Raw genomic sequence first — 19069 nt, forward strand, 5'->3', positions numbered from 1 at the left:
CTATTTCGGTGACAAATGACTCTTCTTCGAGTGTTTGCTGCACTTCCGCTTGAATTTCTTCACTTTTCCATCATTTTCACTCTTGTCCCCATTGACAGCAGTTCCCTTTGTGCTATCGCTCTTACTCTTCTTCTGTTTTCTCCTCGTCACTAATCTCGCACTCTTGCGAGCCGGCACACTGACTTTAATCCTCAACCCTTTCTTCTTCTTCTTCTTTCGCTTGCCTTTGTTCATACCGGCGATGATGGCCGCAGTGTCCTCCGAGACTTTGATCTTCTGTTGTTGGGGCGCCACTGTGACACGGGTGAATGAGTCGTAGAGTATGTCACCGCAGGTCTCGGTGAAACAATACTCCTCGCCACATTCACCGCAGATTTTTACGCTGCTCTCTATTATTCCGGCGCGATTCTTACTCCGGCGGATTGGACTGATGGATATGCGACGGTCTTTTGCTAATGTCTTTAGCTCAAGTTTTCCCATTTCAACCTAGATTGAAAGTCTTTATTCAAGAGGAGATATGTCTGGGATAAAAAAAATTTATGTACAGCATTTTGATTTATTTCATCATTGGAAAATTATTACATTGAATTATTATTCATTAACCTGAATAATAATTCAATTAATTATTAAAAAACTAAATTATTATCGTTGAAATTGATATTATTTATCAATAGAAAAAACTTGAATAACAACTTCAATAAATTTGAATTGTTATCATTTGCTAACTTAATTATGATTAAGTCACTAACATTTTCCAAAATGAATTAGAAAATTTAAGTTCGTAATTAAAACTATAATGTTATTATCTTCATGAAAAATTGATTGAAATTTAAATAGATTTTATCATTTCAAAATCAGTCAATGTTTAAAAAATTCCGAGAAAGTTTGAATGCTCCTTCAATATAACAATTAAAATGATGAAATATTCACATGAGAATGCACATAAAATTGAAAAAAACATATTTAAAAATTCATTCGTCGCAAAATTCTTTCATTAATTCGTGCATTAAATAAAAGACAAAAGCCAAATTTGTTAGGCAATTCAGAAAATTGTATCAGAGAAAATCAACCAACGAAGCCAAACATCCTTTGTAACATATTCAGCAAACTGATTGTAAATAACCCATTGTAGGTTAATACATAAATAAAAAGAAAAAAATCAGAAAATTTCTGATTAATTCAATCTTAATGGATTAAAATCCGCACGCTTTAATGCATTTACCAATCGAGAAAACATCTCCTCGTCAGCTCTCAGCTTCGGCCTCAACGGTGTCAACATTCGCCAATCAATAGCCACCCTCTGAAGCTCCTGAAGATCCAAGCTCCTCATATCCGGTGGAATCGGATCGCCGTACCCCCACTCCCGCTCCATCATCTTCATCTCTTTCTTCGTCGTTCGCCACGAGAAATCCTTATCCCTTACTTTCGCGTCTTCCCTCTTCAGCTGCGGAAAAACCTCAAATCGTGATTGAACCCTCGTTCCACATGAGAATAAAAAACGAAATAATTTCCTTTTTTTTTTCATGTAATTTACTAGGAAAGGTGGCATATTTTTGGCTACTCATTTCTGCATATTATTTTTGATCATATCTATTCATTTTTTCATTAAAAAGAAGTTGATCTCCACTATAATTGTGTTCAGATTTGAGAAAAATTTTGAGAAGATGGAATTTAAAAATTTTTAGGACAAAAAATTCACGTTTTTTATGAAATCAGGTGCAAGTGTTCGTCTTTTGCAAAGAACTGTCTCCCAATTTTCATGTCAATCCTCTATTAAAAATGGGTGAAATATTTTTGGTCAGCTATCTATTTCGCTAAGCCTATGCTAGAGTTAGAAATATTTCAAGTTTATCTTAGTTTATGAGTAAAAAATACTTATTTATATATAAAATGTTTAAAATATTAGCATATTATGTATATAATACGTAAACTTTATTATTCTTATTAATAACATTATCTTAATTTTATGCATTTTATATTATATATTTTTATATTTATATTATATGAATTTATATTATGTATAAATAACTATTTTTTATTCTTAAGGTAACGTAAACTTGAAATATTCTCAAGTCTCGCATATGTTTCGCCTATTTCTTAGTACAGGATAATTAATTCATATTGAATTAATAATTTTTTCTTCAATTGATAATTTGATGAGGATTTCTACCTGTTTTTTTTATAACTACGGAGAGTGGGGCAAAATGAAACAGTCAAAAAACGACTCTGACACAACTCAAGCAAAAAAAAATTTTTTCTCATCAATGCTCCCAGAAATAAAAAAAAGTTGATAAAAAAAAAATTTATAACAAAAATTTTGTTTTGCTTGAATTGCGTCAAGCAATCGTTTTTGGACTGTTTCACTTTGCCCCACTCTCCCCCACTGTGAATGATGTTCAAGATTTAAAAAATTGTTGGAGAAACGAAAATAAAAAAACAAGTGAAGAAGATGCACCTTCTCCGGTTTAATCTTGTACTCGGGACAGCGTTCACGTAGCCGACGGAATTCATCCTGTGAATTACACGTAGCTTTACTCAAGTCGGGAATTAAATTACCGTCCCTCTTGTCGTCCCTCAGTAAATCGTCCAGTTGAAAAGCCATTATATCGAGTTAATCTGCTCTGGAAAATTGAGAAAATCCAGCTAACTTCCTCTCTATTTTTATTTTCCCCCGAGTTCTCTGTTCTCTCGTTAATTATGTCTAAATATCCCCTCGAGTCCTCTCATTAAAAATCAGCAATGGGAATTATTCAATTGTAAAAAATGTAAAGTTCGGAAAAATCTTTGTAATAATATCCCGCCGGTTAATAATAGTCAGTGTTCGGAGATACTAAGCATCGCTCCGTGTCCCACTCCTGTTGCTTGAATAACAGACCCTGGAACATCGTGTAAATGTTTATCATGTAAATAGAAACGTTTGTTTCGGGGGTAAATAGTGGAGCTTTAGTATTGTATTTTTTGAGAGAGTCTCTTACATTTCTGAGGGCAGTCAGTTGGGAGAGTATCTGCTCGCCGCACCACAGATCCAATTTTCTCGTCGGTTCCAGTTTGTCGTCTTCGTTTCGAGAGTCACCGGCACTCGTTACAACTTTATCATCCATAAGTTGGATTCTTCCGTGCTCGGTTATTCGGAGGGGCACGACTGAGTTTAAACTGTCCATTGAAAGATCCGCATCGTAATGCTCTAATTTTACCTTTCTTCGGGTGGAATTGCGGGGCTTTGATTTTTGATTCGTGGACTTTCGACGGTTTGGGGAGGGCGATCTGGAATGTATCACGGTGAACATGATCATTACTTTTTTCCCGTCGCTAAATTAATTTTACAAATTAACTGAGATTTGTCTTAATTTTTAATTTTTAACTTTTTCTATTATTCACGTGAAGTTATAGTTAAATTCTAAAATTATGGAAAAAGAATGATTTAAAAAATGATAATAAAAATGGAGGTGTGTTGATTATTAATTTGTTTTCTGAATTTAATGAATGCAAAATTATGGAAAAATTTGAAAAAAACTATTTTTGGAATTTCCTCGCAGGTCCTTATTCAATCGGATTTATATTTTATTGAAGAGAGAACTGAAATATATCAGGTGGAATGAGATAATAATTTTTTTTCAATCACTCAATTGATTTGACAAATTCTTTACTAGGGATATTTTCTGAAAAAAGAAAAAAATTTTGTCCGATTCTTCATGTTGAATTATGGCGAAATTTGAAGTAAAACATTGCATTTTTTATAGTGAAAAAATGATAATAAAAATAATGATATAGTTATATATATCAATACTTTATTATAATGATGTATGATAATGAAATAGTGATAATAAAAATAAAGAATGTTAATTAATTTGATTTCTCTTGTTTTGATTTTTGACTAGTGGACTTTTTGGTTGGAGAGGGAAATCTGGGATGAATGACGAGGAACATGATCATAATTTTTTTTTATCGCTAAATTAATCGGCAGTGATTTTTCCTGAAATTATGTTTAAATTCTAAAATGATGGAAAAAGAATCATTAAAAAAATTATAATAAAAAAGGAGGTGTGTTAATTTGTTTTCTGCATAAAATGAATGCGCAATAATTAAAAAATTGGAAAAACCGACTTTAGGAATTTCCTCGTAAATCTTTATTCAATGGAAAATTCCACAATAAAGAATTTTTTTACCTCGATCGTTCGTCACTCGACTCAACGCGACGCCTCCTCAACCTCAATCGCCTCTGATAATGGGGATCCTTCTCGCTTTGCGTGCGGTAGCGCGTTCCGGGCCTGGGCAAAGCTTTAATCACTTTTAAATCAATGAAAATCCTCACCGGTTTTGTTCATCTCCAATAAAACCGGATTGGGAGCTCGTTGATGAATCTACTCACCTATTGGCGTTCCACCGGGGTCGGGCGTCAATACTAGCTCGCGGTTGTGACTTCGATCGAGAGTTTTTATCGTCGGTTGAGCCGGTATTGGTTGACCTACAAATTCGATGAAATGAGAATGAAAAAACATCGCAAAGGAATTTACTATTGATGGAAAAAAATCGCGAGGAAAACGGAATATTTAAAAAATATTTAAAAAGTAGATAATACTAAATTTCTTATAAGGGATTTCCGATTATCCAAATAATCGTCAATCTTTCTGACTTAATTACTGATTAATGAGTAATTCAAAATTTGGCTGTTTGAATTGATGATTACTTCAATAATTGAAAATTTAAATTTGATATTAACTAATTGACTACTTAATAATTTAACAGTAATTATACGCTGTTAAAAATTTTTGTCTGAAATTGCCAGTAAACTTTTTGGAGATTTTTATCGAATTTAATTACCACTGAAATTTCAGGGAATTTCGACACTGAAGATTCAGAATTTCGTGGAAAAATCAAAGAGAACTGTCAATTTCAGTTCTATTTTTCCCTGAAAACGAGTAGAACACCAGAAAATTCCGGTAAATATATTTTTGAATTTTCAGGACACACTGTAAAAAATTTGGTGTTAAAGTAACACCGATCGGTGTCCCAATGAGTCCCCACCGTTTTTAGTGTGGAGTTGCAGTGTTAAAATTGCACTGCACCGTAGGCCATCGCATGTAAAATCTGGTGTTAATTCAGCACCAAACGGTCTCCTAAGAAGTCCACACCGGATTTTTTACTATGCAGTGACATTAAATGCGATTGAGGAGGATTTTTCCCCCCTACATTGAATTACATTGAATTATATTGAGTTTTCTGTGAAATCTGAACGTTCATGATTTTTTAATCATGAAATTTCAGATTTCACTGAAAATGAATGATTCAATGTAGTTCAATGTAATTCACGCCGGATTTTTCACTGTGCAGTGACACTGAATGCGATTTAGGGGGATTTTCCCCCTACATTGAATTATATTGAATTTTAAAAAATCATGAAATTTCAGATTTCACTGAAAATTCAATGTAATTTGCCACAAAATGTTCAATAAGACTAGAAATTCAAATAAATTGAGAAATTTTCGTCTTTATACTGCTTAAAATTCTGGAATTTTCCTGAATTTTCAGTGAAACCTGAAATTTCAACATTTTTCCCCCTAAATCGCATTCGATGTCACTCTCCTAAAAATTAGTAATCAACTGTCATTTATGTATACGGCTATCCCTGAGCCTCAGTAATCTCCCAAACGTCCAAAACGTCAGTCCTCAACTTCTGAATTTCCTCGTAAAAATGGACTTCCAATTACTTGTCAATATCTCTCCTGCTGTTAAGAACTTCCTTCCTCTCCTTGCATCCGTCCTTCCCCTCGCCCTCCCCCTCGTTCTCCCCGTCCGTCTGCGTCCCAAAATCCCTCCCCGAGAGTCCCCTATACTTGCTAGGGGTCAACAGCCTGTTCTCCCTGAACCTCGGTGAGCACATGGTGCCCATCTCGCTCTTCTCCAACTTGGGACTTCCCAGAGTCTTCACGATGGCGCTAATGCCCGCTTTAAGCCCTCCGGAGTGGTTCGTCTCCCGCGGAGTTGAATTGACGATGAGATTGAGCAGTTGGAGGTTCGAGCCACTCAGAAACTCCGAGTCCTCGAGCCGCCCAGTCAGCACAATGGCCACTTCCTTGTTCACTGGCAGGCGAAGGTGACTCTCCTTAATCTCTTCACCAATTTTCTCGCTCTTCTCCGCCGCCTTTTCTTCGTTAGCCGATTCCCCCGAGGGGTTCTCCACGCAGACATTGGTCTCGGATTGCGCTATTTGTTGGTTTGATGTTGAAAGTTCATTTGTATTTATAGTTTCTCTAGTTTCAGGGGCATTGAACCGTCCAACGTCACTGCTATCGTCCCGTTGACGTTTCTGACGCTTCTCCTCTCTGGCTATTCTCTCGGCAGTCTCGAGGATCTCCCGCATGGCCACTTCTTTCTTCAGTTTAGCGTCTTCTTTGTCCTTCAGGCGTCTCTGTTCCTCCTCGAATCTGAAATGAGCCGTTCGTCACTGTAAACGTTAGGGGCTTCAAGGCTGTTTAAGGATAGCCAAGTATCTTTTAGTTTGGTACAGATCATTTTTAATCATCAAATTTGACAATTCAATTGCGTGAGAAAAAGTTGAAAAAAATCGGGAATATTTAGTGCCATTCGAATTACGTTTTGCATAGATTTTTTTTTAACATTCGTTGTTTGTAAATAAAGAATTGTAATTGTTTAAACTTTTGGAAGACTTTTTTTTAGGCCTGAAATCGATTTCTAGCAAAATTTTGAGTATGAATAAATTTGTTATGATTCCGAACAAATGATTTTTATGGTGAAAAATTCATTTTTTGTTAATTATGTATTAAGAATGCCCGTAATTTGAAAAAGTTTCAATTTTTTAATTATCTCATCAATCTGTACCCAAAAGTAAACTTTCTAATTTTTTTCAGATTTTTAAAATGTTTTCTAACGGGTCAATATCGAGATTCAAATTCAGACCTGCAAAATTTAAATAATAAATTCATTGTAACATGTCGATGAAATGCCATTTTACAATGATTTTATTTTACAAAAGTAGAGAAGTGTTTTACTGGAGAAAAAATAGCCGAAGTACTTAGTATTTTACGTTTGGTACAGACCCCGCTGTAGATTCAACCATTTCCAATCATCGAAGTTGTCAATTAAATTGCGTGAAAAAATTTGACCATAATCATTAATATTTAGCGTCATTCAAATTGCATTTTGCACAGAATTATCATTTTTTTGAACATTCGTTGTTATAAATAAATAATTGAAATTATTTAAACTTTTGGAAACTTAATTTTTTTAGGCATGAAATCGATTTCTGGTAAAATTTTGAATATGAATAATTTTTTTACGATTCCGAACAAATGATTTTTATGCTAAAAATGGATTGTTTATAAATTATTTATGTTGTGGAGAGGATTTCGACCGAATTTTCAACGTGTATTTTAGTTTTTGGTCATTAGCTCATTTATCATTTGGACATAATAGATTTCTTCACTTCGAATTAGCTAATGACTTCAGAGCCCAAAAACTAGAATACAAGACAAATTATTTATAGAAAATGCTCGTAATTTGAAAACGTTTCAAGTTTTAAATTATTTCATCAATCTTTACCCAAAAGTAAACTTTGTAATTTTTTTCAGATTTTTAAAATGTTTTCTAACAATTTAATATTGAGATACAAATTCAGACCTGCAAATCCTCGAATATTTTCAATTCAAATAAACTTTTTTCCACATTGAAAAATTGTTTATTCGATGGAAATAAAAACGCATTTTTTCATTCCAATTTTAATTTTTTTATTCGAAATTTTTTTATTGAATTCGCAAAAAAATAAATAATTTGTCATGTTGAGTTATAATATGAGTAGATAGTTAATCAATTAAAAGAATCGATTAAAAAACCATTTCATAAAAAATAATAAAGATGAATAACAATTAATCAGTATTCGATATTCGACATCTCCACGGAGAAGAAATTTACAGAAAAATTACCGAAAGAGTGAAATTATCGTGCAGTGAACTCGATTTTCAGTACTTTTTCACTTTATATTGGGGAAAAAGTGCAAGACAAATGATAAATTTTTCTCCGTTGACCCGGGAAAATTTACTGGAATTATGAAATTATTTTTTTCTTGAAGTATTTCTCGTACCCACAACCTGCTGTAAAAGTTGGTGTCTTTAAGACATTTTAATTCAAGACAATAGCCATCTAGGGAAATTAGGAAATTAGGAATTCTCGTTAGTCATAAAATTCATAAAATCACGGAATTAAAAATTAAAATTCATAAAATTAAAAAATCGTCTTCTTCTTGAAATATTTCTTTCCTCCAAAAATTTCATTACAGGCGTAAACAATGAATGAAGTATTTGGAAATGCAAATGGGGCATCACAAGCTGAAACGAAAGATCCTCGAGTAAGACGCCTAGAATGTCTAGCCTGCATGTCTTAATGTCTTAATGTGAGAGGCTATAAAGTACGTAAATTTGGGTTCACAACCGCCGTAAAAAAGGGGCCAAAAGTGTCGTAATTTCAGGCGTATAATTACAGACTTTGGAGTAGTCACCTCTCCTTCTCTTTGTTCCTCTCTCGCTTTATTCGCTCCTCCTCTTCGCGCTCCTCCCGTAATTTTTGCTCTCGTTCCTCTCGACGCTTTCTGTCCTTCTCCTCCAACTGCTGTTTTATTGCATTCTGGAGCTCTAATGCCTTCTGCCTTTTTGCCTCGCGCTCTTGGAGTATGTGCGCATCGACGGGTATGTTTTGACCTCGGAGGTACGTCTTTGAGTCAGACCCTGTGGAGCCTGTCGTTGAGCTGTCTGGGCTGCTTGCGCTATCGTGATTTATTACCAGAATCTACGGAATTTCGTCCCGATGAGTGAGGGATTAGGAAAATAGGTGGAGAAGAGCATTTATATATTTTTGAGTGCTGAGTGTAGGGAGAGGAGGGGAGGGAGAGGCTGTAGATGAAAGGGGAACGGGTTTCTGCGTTGTGGGTTTCAAGGCACAACAGAGTATTAATTTTAGCTAATGAAGTGGTTTTCAATTGTATTTTGGGATTGATGGGGAAAATTTTAATGCTTTTTTATTTAATTAGATTTTTTTGTGAAATTCTTGGAAAAATCGAAGGAAAGAATTGTGGGTTTGAAGACAGTTTTCTCAGGCATAATTGAATCAATTTGGAACATTATATTTAAGGAAATTTACGAAAAATTCACTTTCAGGGAATTTTTTAAAAAATTCGAAATTCATAAATATCAAAACAACAGATGTAGTGATCGTAATGATCTTTTTTTGCATTGTGGGCTTCAAGATACAACAGAGTATTAATTTTAGCTAATGAAATGGCTTTTAAATGTATGTTGGAAAATAATGGGGGAAATTTTAACGCTATTTAATTATATTTTTTGTGAAATCCTTGTATAAATCGAATGAAAGAATTGTTGTTTTGAAAACACTTTTTTTTCTGGCATAATTGAATCAACTTGAAACATTATATTTGAGGAAATTTTCGGAAAATTCACTTTCAGGGAAATTTTAGAAAAAAAAATCAAAATTTTGACAATTATTCTATAAATCAAAACAACGATTATTACTATAGCCTTCATCTTCTTAACTGAATTCAGAACAGTATTTTAGTTATCCCGGAACAACCGATTTTTGAAAAAAATTGAAAATTCTAAAAATTGATATGTGACCCGTCACGATATGTGAATGAAATTTTAATTAATGTGGATACTCCGATACGAGTCCGTAAAAGCGTTTTGTCAACTACTTGAGGGAATTTAAGAACTGATTGATTAAAATTCAGAGAAGAGTTTTCAATTTCATTCGACAGCAATTTGTTGAATTTTCGATTAATTCAGAACTTAAGAATATATGTATCCAAATTTGTCTTGATTTCTATTCACTTTCATGGAGACCTTGAACTAAATGCTGAATAAAATAAAATACTTGAACTAAATGCTAAATGCTAAATGTATAAATTTAATTTACTTTTAAAATTTACTTTCCGCACGATCTCTGAACTTTACGCACACTAAACGGTTTCGAAATAATACATTTCGACACTAGGCCGTGAGGAACTTTTCTGGCGAATATGAGGTTACAGGACGAGCCGAAGGTGAGTTCTGTAATCATATGAGGTAGAAAAGTTCCCACGACCGTGTGTCGAACAATATTTTTTGTCATTAGGGCCGATAATCGCGGTTTATCGNATTTCAGCCGAGTATCACAGAAATCATTTTTTCTGTGTCAAATTTAATTTTATGCACAAGTCATAGATAGGGATGTGAGTGACAAAAATGACCGGTCAAATGACGGCCAATTACCGCGGTCATGACGGGTAATTACTATGTCCATAAATTTGACGATTCGGTCAGGAATTCAAAAAATGACCAATTCAATTCTGACTGTCAATTCTCATCTATATAGATGACACAGAAATTTTTATTCGGTTACTCGGTGTCGGCAAGGTTACTGGCGGTCATAGGGACCCTACGTCGCCACTAGGGGTCTATGCGACACTAGATAACTAAATTCGTTAGAAGGACTGAAGACGAGCCTCATCCAGCATCCTCCTAATTTAATATGAAGTTTTTGACCAAAAACATAATAATACAGAGATATATATTTAATTAATTTTATTAACGTTGATTAAGTTCATGAGTTTATCATGAGTGATATCGAGTATCGTATTTACGATTCTTTTGTAATTCGTTCCAATAAACATTAACTTTGAATTATGAAATGCGATTCAATTCCTAACTAATGAAATAAAATAACAAAAAATTTGACCGAAAAAATTGCCAAAAATAAAATGACCATCAATTTGCATCTATATAGAGGAATTTTGGTCATTTTCTCGAATTTTTGACGCTGGTTGTTTATGACGGTCATTTTGCATGGGGAATTATCTCGGTGTCAGAAAATGGTCAGAAAACGGTCAATTTTGCGTGACCTGACCGAATTGAAAAATGTCGGTCATTTCACATCCCTAGTCATAGACCCCTAAATTGAAGGATTACATAGCTGCCATTCGAAAAGCGCAAATTGTTCACCTGACTCGAATGGTCCATTCGTGACAGTCCCCGTTCGAGCCAAGACGGGGGTGGTGGATCGGGATGATGATTATCCCGATTCCAGACGCTCTCCCATCTCGGTCGATTGAGTTCGTTGAGACGTGTCGTCGAGAAGCGCCTCGACGACGGCAGAGATCCATCTGACGTCTCGCTGTAAGGATTTGGCCAGAGTCTCCCGGACGCCTGGTTATCCACCAGGGATTTATCGAGCGGTAGTAATCCTGCAATAAATCAATAGTTTTCGGGGATTCCCGGAGTCATCCGTCTAGTTTACTCTGTGGGGGTTGGAAAATGATAGACATACTCTTGCCATCAGTCATGTGGCAGCCCCGGGGTGGTTCAATCGAGTCACTCGCGTATCCGGACGTCTCGCCCTCTCGCTCCTCGTACGTACTACCCTGCAGAGGGTTCCGCTCTGACTCAACCGGGGGATGCTTCTGACGGGGATAATTCGCGTAGCGTGAACCCTCCACTTCTAAGNTTCTGTAATCATATGAGGTAGAAAAGTTCCCACGACCGTGTGTCGAACAATATTTTTTGTCATTAGGGCCGATAATCGCGGTTTATCGGGCCTAGTGACGAAATAGTATATTACGTGCTAAGGCGGAGAAGTGCTGAATTCAACGCTGGTGGAGTACAGGCGCACGAGGCACNGTATCGTATTTACGATTCTTTTGTAATTCGTTCCAATAAACATTAACTTTGAATTATGAAATGCGATTCAATTCCTAACTAATGAAATAAAATAACAAAAAATTTGACCGAAAAAATTGCCAAAAATAAAATGACCATCAATTTGCATCTATATAGAGGAATTTTGGTCATTTTCTCGAATTTTTGACGCTGGTTGTTTATGACGGTCATTTTGCATGGGGAATTATCTCGGTGTCAGAAAATGGTCAGAAAACGGTCAATTTTGCGTGACCTGACCGAATTGAAAAATGTCGGTCATTTCACATCCCTAGTCATAGACCCCTAAATTGAAGGATTACATAGCTGCCATTCGAAAAGCGCAAATTGTTCACCTGACTCGAATGGTCCATTCGTGACAGTCCCCGTTCGAGCCAAGACGGGGGTGGTGGATCGGGATGATGATTATCCCGATTCCAGACGCTCTCCCATCTCGGTCGATTGAGTTCGTTGAGACGTGTCGTCGAGAAGCGCCTCGACGACGGCAGAGATCCATCTGACGTCTCGCTGTAAGGATTTGGCCAGAGTCTCCCGGACGCCTGGTTATCCACCAGGGATTTATCGAGCGGTAGTAATCCTGCAATAAATCAATAGTTTTCGGGGATTCCCGGAGTCATCCGTCTAGTTTACTCTGTGGGGGTTGGAAAATGATAGACATACTCTTGCCATCAGTCATGTGGCAGCCCCGGGGTGGTTCAATCGAGTCACTCGCGTATCCGGACGTCTCGCCCTCTCGCTCCTCGTACGTACTACCCTGCAGAGGGTTCCGCTCTGACTCAACCGGGGGATGCTTCTGACGGGGATAATTCGCGTAGCGTGAACCCTCCACTTCTAAGCCTGGAAGTTCCTGTGGAGCACATTTTCAGGTATCAACTCGGGTAATTACGGCATCGCGTGAGACTCCAGCCAGGCGTTTTTATTCGTTACACTTTGTGCGAAATAACATTATAAAGGATTATTACAGGTGTTAGATGCAGATTAAGACGACTGATTTATCCGGGAAATTTTGATTTCTTCCTATGAAACCCCCCATTCGTCAAATAAAATATGAAACAATAATGGTAATTTTTTTTTCAAGAATGAATAGTAAAATAACGGATGGGAATTTTTTAAAAATGTCCTCGATTTATTAAATGAGGACATTTAAATAAGTAAGTTTTTAATTGTTGGGTAAAGCCAAAAAACTAATGAAAACAAAAATTTAATATTTTCTATTCAATATTTTCGCCCGTTGTTTAAAACGGAATATGACATATTTTTTAAGAAAGTAATATTATAAAGGGTTATTATAATTATTGAATGGATTATTGAGAAGATTGCGAGGACTGATTTATCCGGAAAAATTTTATTTCTTCCTATGAAACCCCCCATTCGTCAAATAAAATATGAAACAATAATGGTAATTTTTTTTTCACGAATGAAAAGTAAAATAACTGATGAGAATTTTTTAAAAATGTCCTCGAATTATTAAATGAGGGCGTCTGAACAAATCAGTTTTTAATTGTTGTAAAAAGCCAACAAACGAATGAAACAAAAAATTCTAATATTTTCTATTTAATATTTTCGCCCGTTGTTTAAAACGAAATATGACATGTTTTTTACGAAAGTAACATTATAAAAAGTTATTATAATTATTGAATGGATTATTAAGGAGATTGAGAGGACTGATTTGTCCAGAAAGTTTTCATTTCTTCCTATGAAATTCCATTCATGAAATAAAATATGAAACAATAATGGCAAATGATTTTGTAATGAATAAAAGGGAAATAATCAATGCGAAATTTTTTAAGAATTTCTTCGAACCATCAAATAAGGAAATCTTTAGAAATTTTTCCCTAAAAAAATTTTGAACTATTGTGAAATGCCAAACAAATACTCTGAAATAGTCATAAGGAGGAAATACTATTTTTGTCTGAGAGAAACTCCTGAAAGAATAATAATTATTGTCACATTTTTTATTCAATGTTTCCACCCCTTGCTCACAGTATAGCGTGACCAGAGTTCACTCACTAGCCAAGTTTTTTTATTCATTCTATTTCATGTGGGATATGACATTTCTTACGAAAGTAATATTATAAAGGGTTATTATAGTTATTGGATGGGTTCTTAAGGAGATTGAGAGAACTGATTTGTCCGGAAAATTTTCATTTCTCCCTACGAAACCCCATTCCTGAAATTAAATTCTGAAATAATAATTTACAACTAATGTAACATTTTTGAAAATATCTTTCAACCATCGCATGGAGAAAAGCATTAGTTTTTGTCCATGGGAACCCACTCGTGTTATCAATTAGAAAATAAACAATTGATTTACCAATTTATATTCTAGAATTATTCATGATAATTATCAAATTGTTATTATAAATAATTCTTCAAAAAACAACACCCCGAAACAATCATACTTTGAGTTTACATATAATCATGATATAATATAACTACTTGAAGGATTTATTATTATGACTATTATTGTTGTATTTTTACTCAAGGCCGTTCACCCCACGGAGGGGTTGACACAGGTTATTTCTATCAGTCACACTCACGAAGCCTAGCTTGCGTCGATACGTTCCCGGAAATCCCTGAATCTATCATGTGCCAGTTCCCCGCCCTTATATTAATAAATCATCAGATAACAATCGCAAATATTTTTTGATAAATTACGAACCTTTTAACACATCTAAAATCTCGAAACCACTCCCCCTGAATTGTCAAATTTGGAAAATCGTGATTCTTTCCTTGAGACACGATTCATTAAATAAAACATGAGGTGACAAGCACAAATAACTTTTTCATAAAGCGACAATACTTGTAAACGATGTAAAATGTTAATAAATAACCCGAACTTCCAGTGAAAAAAAAAATCAAGTGAAAAATAAGATATTCTTCTTAATTACAAAATTTTATTACAAAATAGTAAATTAAAGATAAAAATATGAGTATTATTACTACAATCAGTCATTATTATTTAGTTTATTTTAGGGGTGAATCCCAACAAAAATGTCTGGAAAACGTCAAAGAAATCGTCAAATGCAGGAAATAATCTCCTTTTGCAATTAAACCCCATTTAGATAAAATCCAACATAATAAAAATACTTCTAAAAAAATCATGAAACAAATGAGAAAATGCCCCTGAATTTTATACGCGTCTAATAATAACGGAACTATTAAATAAATAAATATGATTTGAACCGATAAAACGGCCCGCAACCCTCACTCCCTCCCTGAAAATTCCCCCCCCCCCCCCGAGTACCATGAATAAATGAATGTAATGATCATCTATTCCATCTGGGTCATCATGAAAAGTGAATTCCGCGACGGAACGAAGTGGTACGAGTCCCTTCCACCCGGCTTTGCGTGTCTCACGTGTGTACAGCCCAACCGAGGGTGTATTTCCACTGTGCTTCACGGCATAACGATCTCTCTTCTGTTGAAAAGCCCCCGACATAAGAAGTTACTCCCGACTTCGTATCGCGGGGTTCGTTGAACCGTTTCAAATCGATATTTTGTGCCAATGTGTGCCGATGTGCGTGAGACCAGTCCGTCTCAGGGGGTGACTTTCCAAGAACTGTGAGAAATTCAGGGATTTACTCAGGAGTTATTGTATTGGCGTTCTTCTCAATTTCACTCCTGTCTTCATTATTTCTTTATACCAGACAGCGACAGAATCATAGATTTTGAGTAAAATTAGATGGTGAAGAAGTCTATTGTTAATAGTACTTATCAATTTTTAATTATTAAATTAATCATTAATTAGCTATTCGAATTCCGAATTATTTTATCAAGCTACGCCCCCTGCTCGTTCCCATAATACTCGACCCCCATGATCCTTGTTCTTACCCTTGTGACCCTTAATCTGACCCTCGTGAACCTTAATCTCATCATTGCGACCCTTATTTGGACGTTTAATCCGACTCTTGGGACCTCTTAGTCTGACCTTTGTGAGTTTTAATCTCGTGACCTTTAACCTGACCCTTGTTACTCTTATTTGGATCTTTAATAGAACCCTTGTGAGTCTTATTCTTGCGACCCTTATTTAGGCCCTTAACCTGACCCTTGTTATCCTTATTTGGACCTTTAATCCGACCCTTGCGACTTCTTAATCTAACCCTCATGACCCTTAGTCTTACCTTTGTGAGTTTTAATCGTGTAGCCCTTAACCTGACCCTTGTTACCCTTATTTGGACCTTTAATCCGACCCTTGTGAGCATCAATTTTGTGACCTTGAGAGTTTAATCTGAGCCTCGTGAACCTCGATCTGACCGTCATTATCCTTATTTTGACGCTCGTGACCCCTATTTTAACTCTCATGACCCTTAATCTGACCCTTGTGATCTTTATCCTTATCCCTGTGATCCTTAATCTGATTCTTATTTTGACCCTTGGGATCCATAATTTCAAAGTCTTAATTTCGAGTACCAAATTTTCATCACCAGAAGTCGGTTTGGATTTTTATAATGTAGAGAGAATTGAGTTCGAAGACCTGACGATTATTTGGCTAATTGAAAATCCCTTTTATGAAATTTAGATATATTTGCTCAACAGTCAATTCATAATTTCATCTTTTCAATTATTTAATTCATAGTCAATAGAAAATTTAAATTATCAATTATCTCATAATTTTTAAATTTCAAAGAAAATATTACAGAAACCTAATTTAAATACTTATAATAATTTTAAATAATAATAAAAATAATAATTTTAATAATTTTTAAATTTCAACGAAAATATTACAGAAACTAATCATTGATGTCGATCCATGTTTTGTACATTTTGAGTTGTACCTGAGTGGAATACACTGGGTGATGGGGCTGGGGCTCCTTCGTGTAGATCGGGGGTAGGCTGGGACTTCTCTTTCGCAGTGGCCCCTGTAATTCGGCGCGCTCGAGAATATTGATCATACTCCCGCCAGTTGAAAAGTCTAAACTTTGAAGGCTCGTTGAACCTGTCTCTAATGCACGGAGGCTCGCTGTACTGCCATAGTGACCACTCGCTCGCAGCGGCTTGCGGGTGACTCCTGACTCCCGTGATGAGAGTCGTGTGCTGCATGATAGGATGATGGAGAGGAACTTATTTTTGCAATTTCGAATTTTGAACTTAATTATTCGCAGAGAAAAAAATATTTTGATTTTCTGGGATATGTCACGGATTTTCAGGAATTTATCCTTCAGGAATTTATTGGGCATTCGCGATTAGATGATTTTGTGAGTGTTAATGTCTGAAATTCAGTGATCTTGTCACCATTTTTCGGCAACATTATGACTTTTACCTGTGACATCGTCATTAATTTTCAGGGACCATCTCTAATTTTTGGGAATCTATCACTAAATTTCAGTGATGAAACTCACTTATGATCAGGGTCATTCTGGTCAGTGTGGATTATCATTAATAATTGATGATAAATCCTTGAAAATCAAAACTTTTTTCTCTCTGTTATATTTATAGTCATGTCTTGACAATTTTTTCTTAAAATTCTCTTCATTATTTTTTATTATAATCATCATTATCGTTGTGATAATAATGATAGTTATTACATTATTATTATTAGTATTATTATTATTCAACATTTCGATGATAAAATTTGAATGGAATGAAATGACATTGTTTTCAAATATTGAAAAGGATTTTTTATAATTATAATGAAAATGTCGTCATTGTCTCATGTCGTCATGGTCTCTACTAAAAAATCCTTTTTAATATTTGAAAATTATTAAACATTACAGTTTATTTATACTTTTATCACGTTTAAAGTTGTCTTCAGAATTTTTTTAGTCTGAAAGTACTTTTGAATCGTCAGAAAAAATTTTAAAAAAAATGAAAAAATTTTACAAAGTTGATTTTTTGTGAAAAATCCACAAATTAATTTAACAAATTTCATTATTAAAGATAAAAAAGGTTCTAATTCACCAAAAATAAAAGAAAATATTCATTAAAAGTGAATGTATTGCTGGGGCCAAATGGGTTGCTCTTAAAAACACACTTGATTTTTTCAATTAAACACAAAAGTTTTTGTTTTATGAATTTTTATGACAACTGAATAGTTACCGAATAGTTGTGCGAGCGGGTGTTGAATTTTTCGTGGATTCCCAGTGAGCACTCAACCTTGCCATTTCCTCTAGTAAAAAAGTAACCAAGTGTAGAGTATTGAGGAAATTCTAGGCAACTTTGTACTTTATTTTCATTCGGTTTCCAGGGCTGACCTTTTGCGCTGATTCTATTTAATTGAACATAGACAAGAGAAATATTTACCTCTCTCTTTGGCCCACTGCAGTCTCTTCTGTTCCACCAGTGACACTCGTCCCGTCATGTTAGTTAATTACCCCACAATGGAATTACGTTGGGATTCGGATGGGAAAGGGCCATTGAAAGAACTCGAGAGGTAAAATGTAAACATGAGATTCTCGAGAGAGAAATGCGAAATTACACAGAATGTTAATTAGTACATAATTGCTAATGGAAAGGGAATTTTCCGCCGCCAGAGAAGTGGACTGTTGAGTAAAATAAATTGGCGTGAAACCGCTGTTCATTCTTGAATTCAATTTTTGTTTCCAATTTTATGCGCATCAAATAAATCGTTTATTTTTATTCTAATAGAGGATTTATTTGGAATGAATGAATTAATTATTTTATGTATTTGAAATATTTATGAGATTATTAATTTCCCACAAAAATGTTGTCGAAATAAAAAAGAAAAATTTAAAATAAGTAGTTTTACTTCAATTGAGTAAAATTTATTCCTTTAAATGCCTCCCAAAATTAATTTTATTTAAACTTAAACTTGATTTTTATTTGCGCTTTTATTCACGTCAAATGTGTCGTTTTTCAAATATAAACAAACGTTTTTTTGATCGGAATAACTATTTTATTAATTAAACGTGAAATCGTTCATTATTTCGAATGAATTAATTATTTAATTAATGAATTAATTAATTAATGATTTCTTTTCAATTATTTATTGTCCATAATTAAAACATTTATATGAGATTATTAATTTTCCACAAAAATGTTGTCGGAATAAGAAAAAAATTCAACTGAAGAGTTTTATCTGATTGAAATAAATAATTTCTCCGGGTGCACAAGTGATTCTTTGACCCAAATAAAGATTTCACGAGTTAAAAATAAAATCGATGTCGATTCGAAATGAATAAATGATTTATTTATTTTGTACAATGCAAATATTCATGCGAGTCTATTCATTTTAAACAAGAATATTGTCCAAATTGATGGAAAAATTTTAAATAAGCGGATTTATTTGAACTGAATAAAATCTATTCATTCAAATATAAACAAATGTTTCAACCCAAATAAAAACTTCATGAGTAAAAAATAAACTCAATGTCCATTCGAAATAAATAAACAAT

At 34.5% G+C, this 19069-nt stretch overlaps 2 protein-coding genes across 2 annotated transcripts; both read right to left on the bottom strand.

Annotated features, from left to right (window-relative positions):
- On the bottom strand, nucleotides 1–2673 carry LOC107041384. Its single transcript, XM_015261912.1, has 3 exons — nucleotides 2456–2673; nucleotides 1223–1444; nucleotides 1–486 (listed from the first exon to the last, which is right to left on the bottom strand). The coding sequence occupies exons 1-3, from the start codon at nucleotides 2600–2602 to the stop codon at nucleotides 1–3; spliced, it is 855 nt and encodes a 284-aa protein (XP_015117398.1). The 5' UTR covers nucleotides 2603–2673.
- Nucleotides 2674–2804: 131 nt separating this feature from the next.
- Nucleotides 2805–18015, bottom strand: LOC107041367. Its single transcript, XM_015261889.1, has 15 exons — nucleotides 17958–18015; nucleotides 17754–17823; nucleotides 16493–16751; nucleotides 16014–16089; nucleotides 15839–15895; nucleotides 12375–12551; nucleotides 12050–12291; nucleotides 11329–11461; nucleotides 11004–11245; nucleotides 8513–8799; nucleotides 5709–6425; nucleotides 4370–4465; nucleotides 4167–4268; nucleotides 2976–3264; nucleotides 2805–2876 (listed from the first exon to the last, which is right to left on the bottom strand). The coding sequence occupies exons 1-15, from the start codon at nucleotides 18013–18015 to the stop codon at nucleotides 2805–2807; spliced, it is 2877 nt and encodes a 958-aa protein (XP_015117375.1).
- Nucleotides 18016–19069: the final 1054 nt, after the last annotated feature.

Source organism: Diachasma alloeum, unplaced genomic scaffold (genome assembly GCF_001412515.2).
Source record: "Diachasma alloeum isolate Michigan unplaced genomic scaffold, Dall2.0 Dall_scaffold_00364, whole genome shotgun sequence".
Lineage (NCBI taxonomy): Eukaryota > Metazoa > Arthropoda > Insecta > Hymenoptera > Braconidae > Diachasma > Diachasma alloeum.

Coding starts and splice junctions, on each gene's coding strand:
- LOC107041384 (XM_015261912.1), bottom strand. CDS start 2,602: ATGGCTTTTCAACTGGACGATTTACTGAGGGACGACAAGAGGGACGGT. Junction 1,445..2,455: donor ACAAGATTAAACCGGAGAAG/GTGCATCTTCTT, acceptor GTTTTTCCGCAG/CTGAAGAGGGAAGACGCGAA. Junction 487..1,222: donor AGGAGATGTTTTCTCGATTG/GTAAATGCATTA, acceptor CTTTCAATCTAG/GTTGAAATGGGAAAACTTGA.
- LOC107041367 (XM_015261889.1), bottom strand. CDS start 18,015: ATGACGGGACGAGTGTCACTGGTGGAACAGAAGAGACTGCAGTGGGCC. Junction 16,752..17,753: donor CCCGCTCGCACAACTATTCG/GTAACTATTCAG, acceptor CCTATCATGCAG/CACACGACTCTCATCACGGG. Junction 4,466..5,708: donor AGCAGGAGAGATATTGACAA/GTAATTGGAAGT, acceptor TCGAATTTGTAG/GTCAACCAATACCGGCTCAA.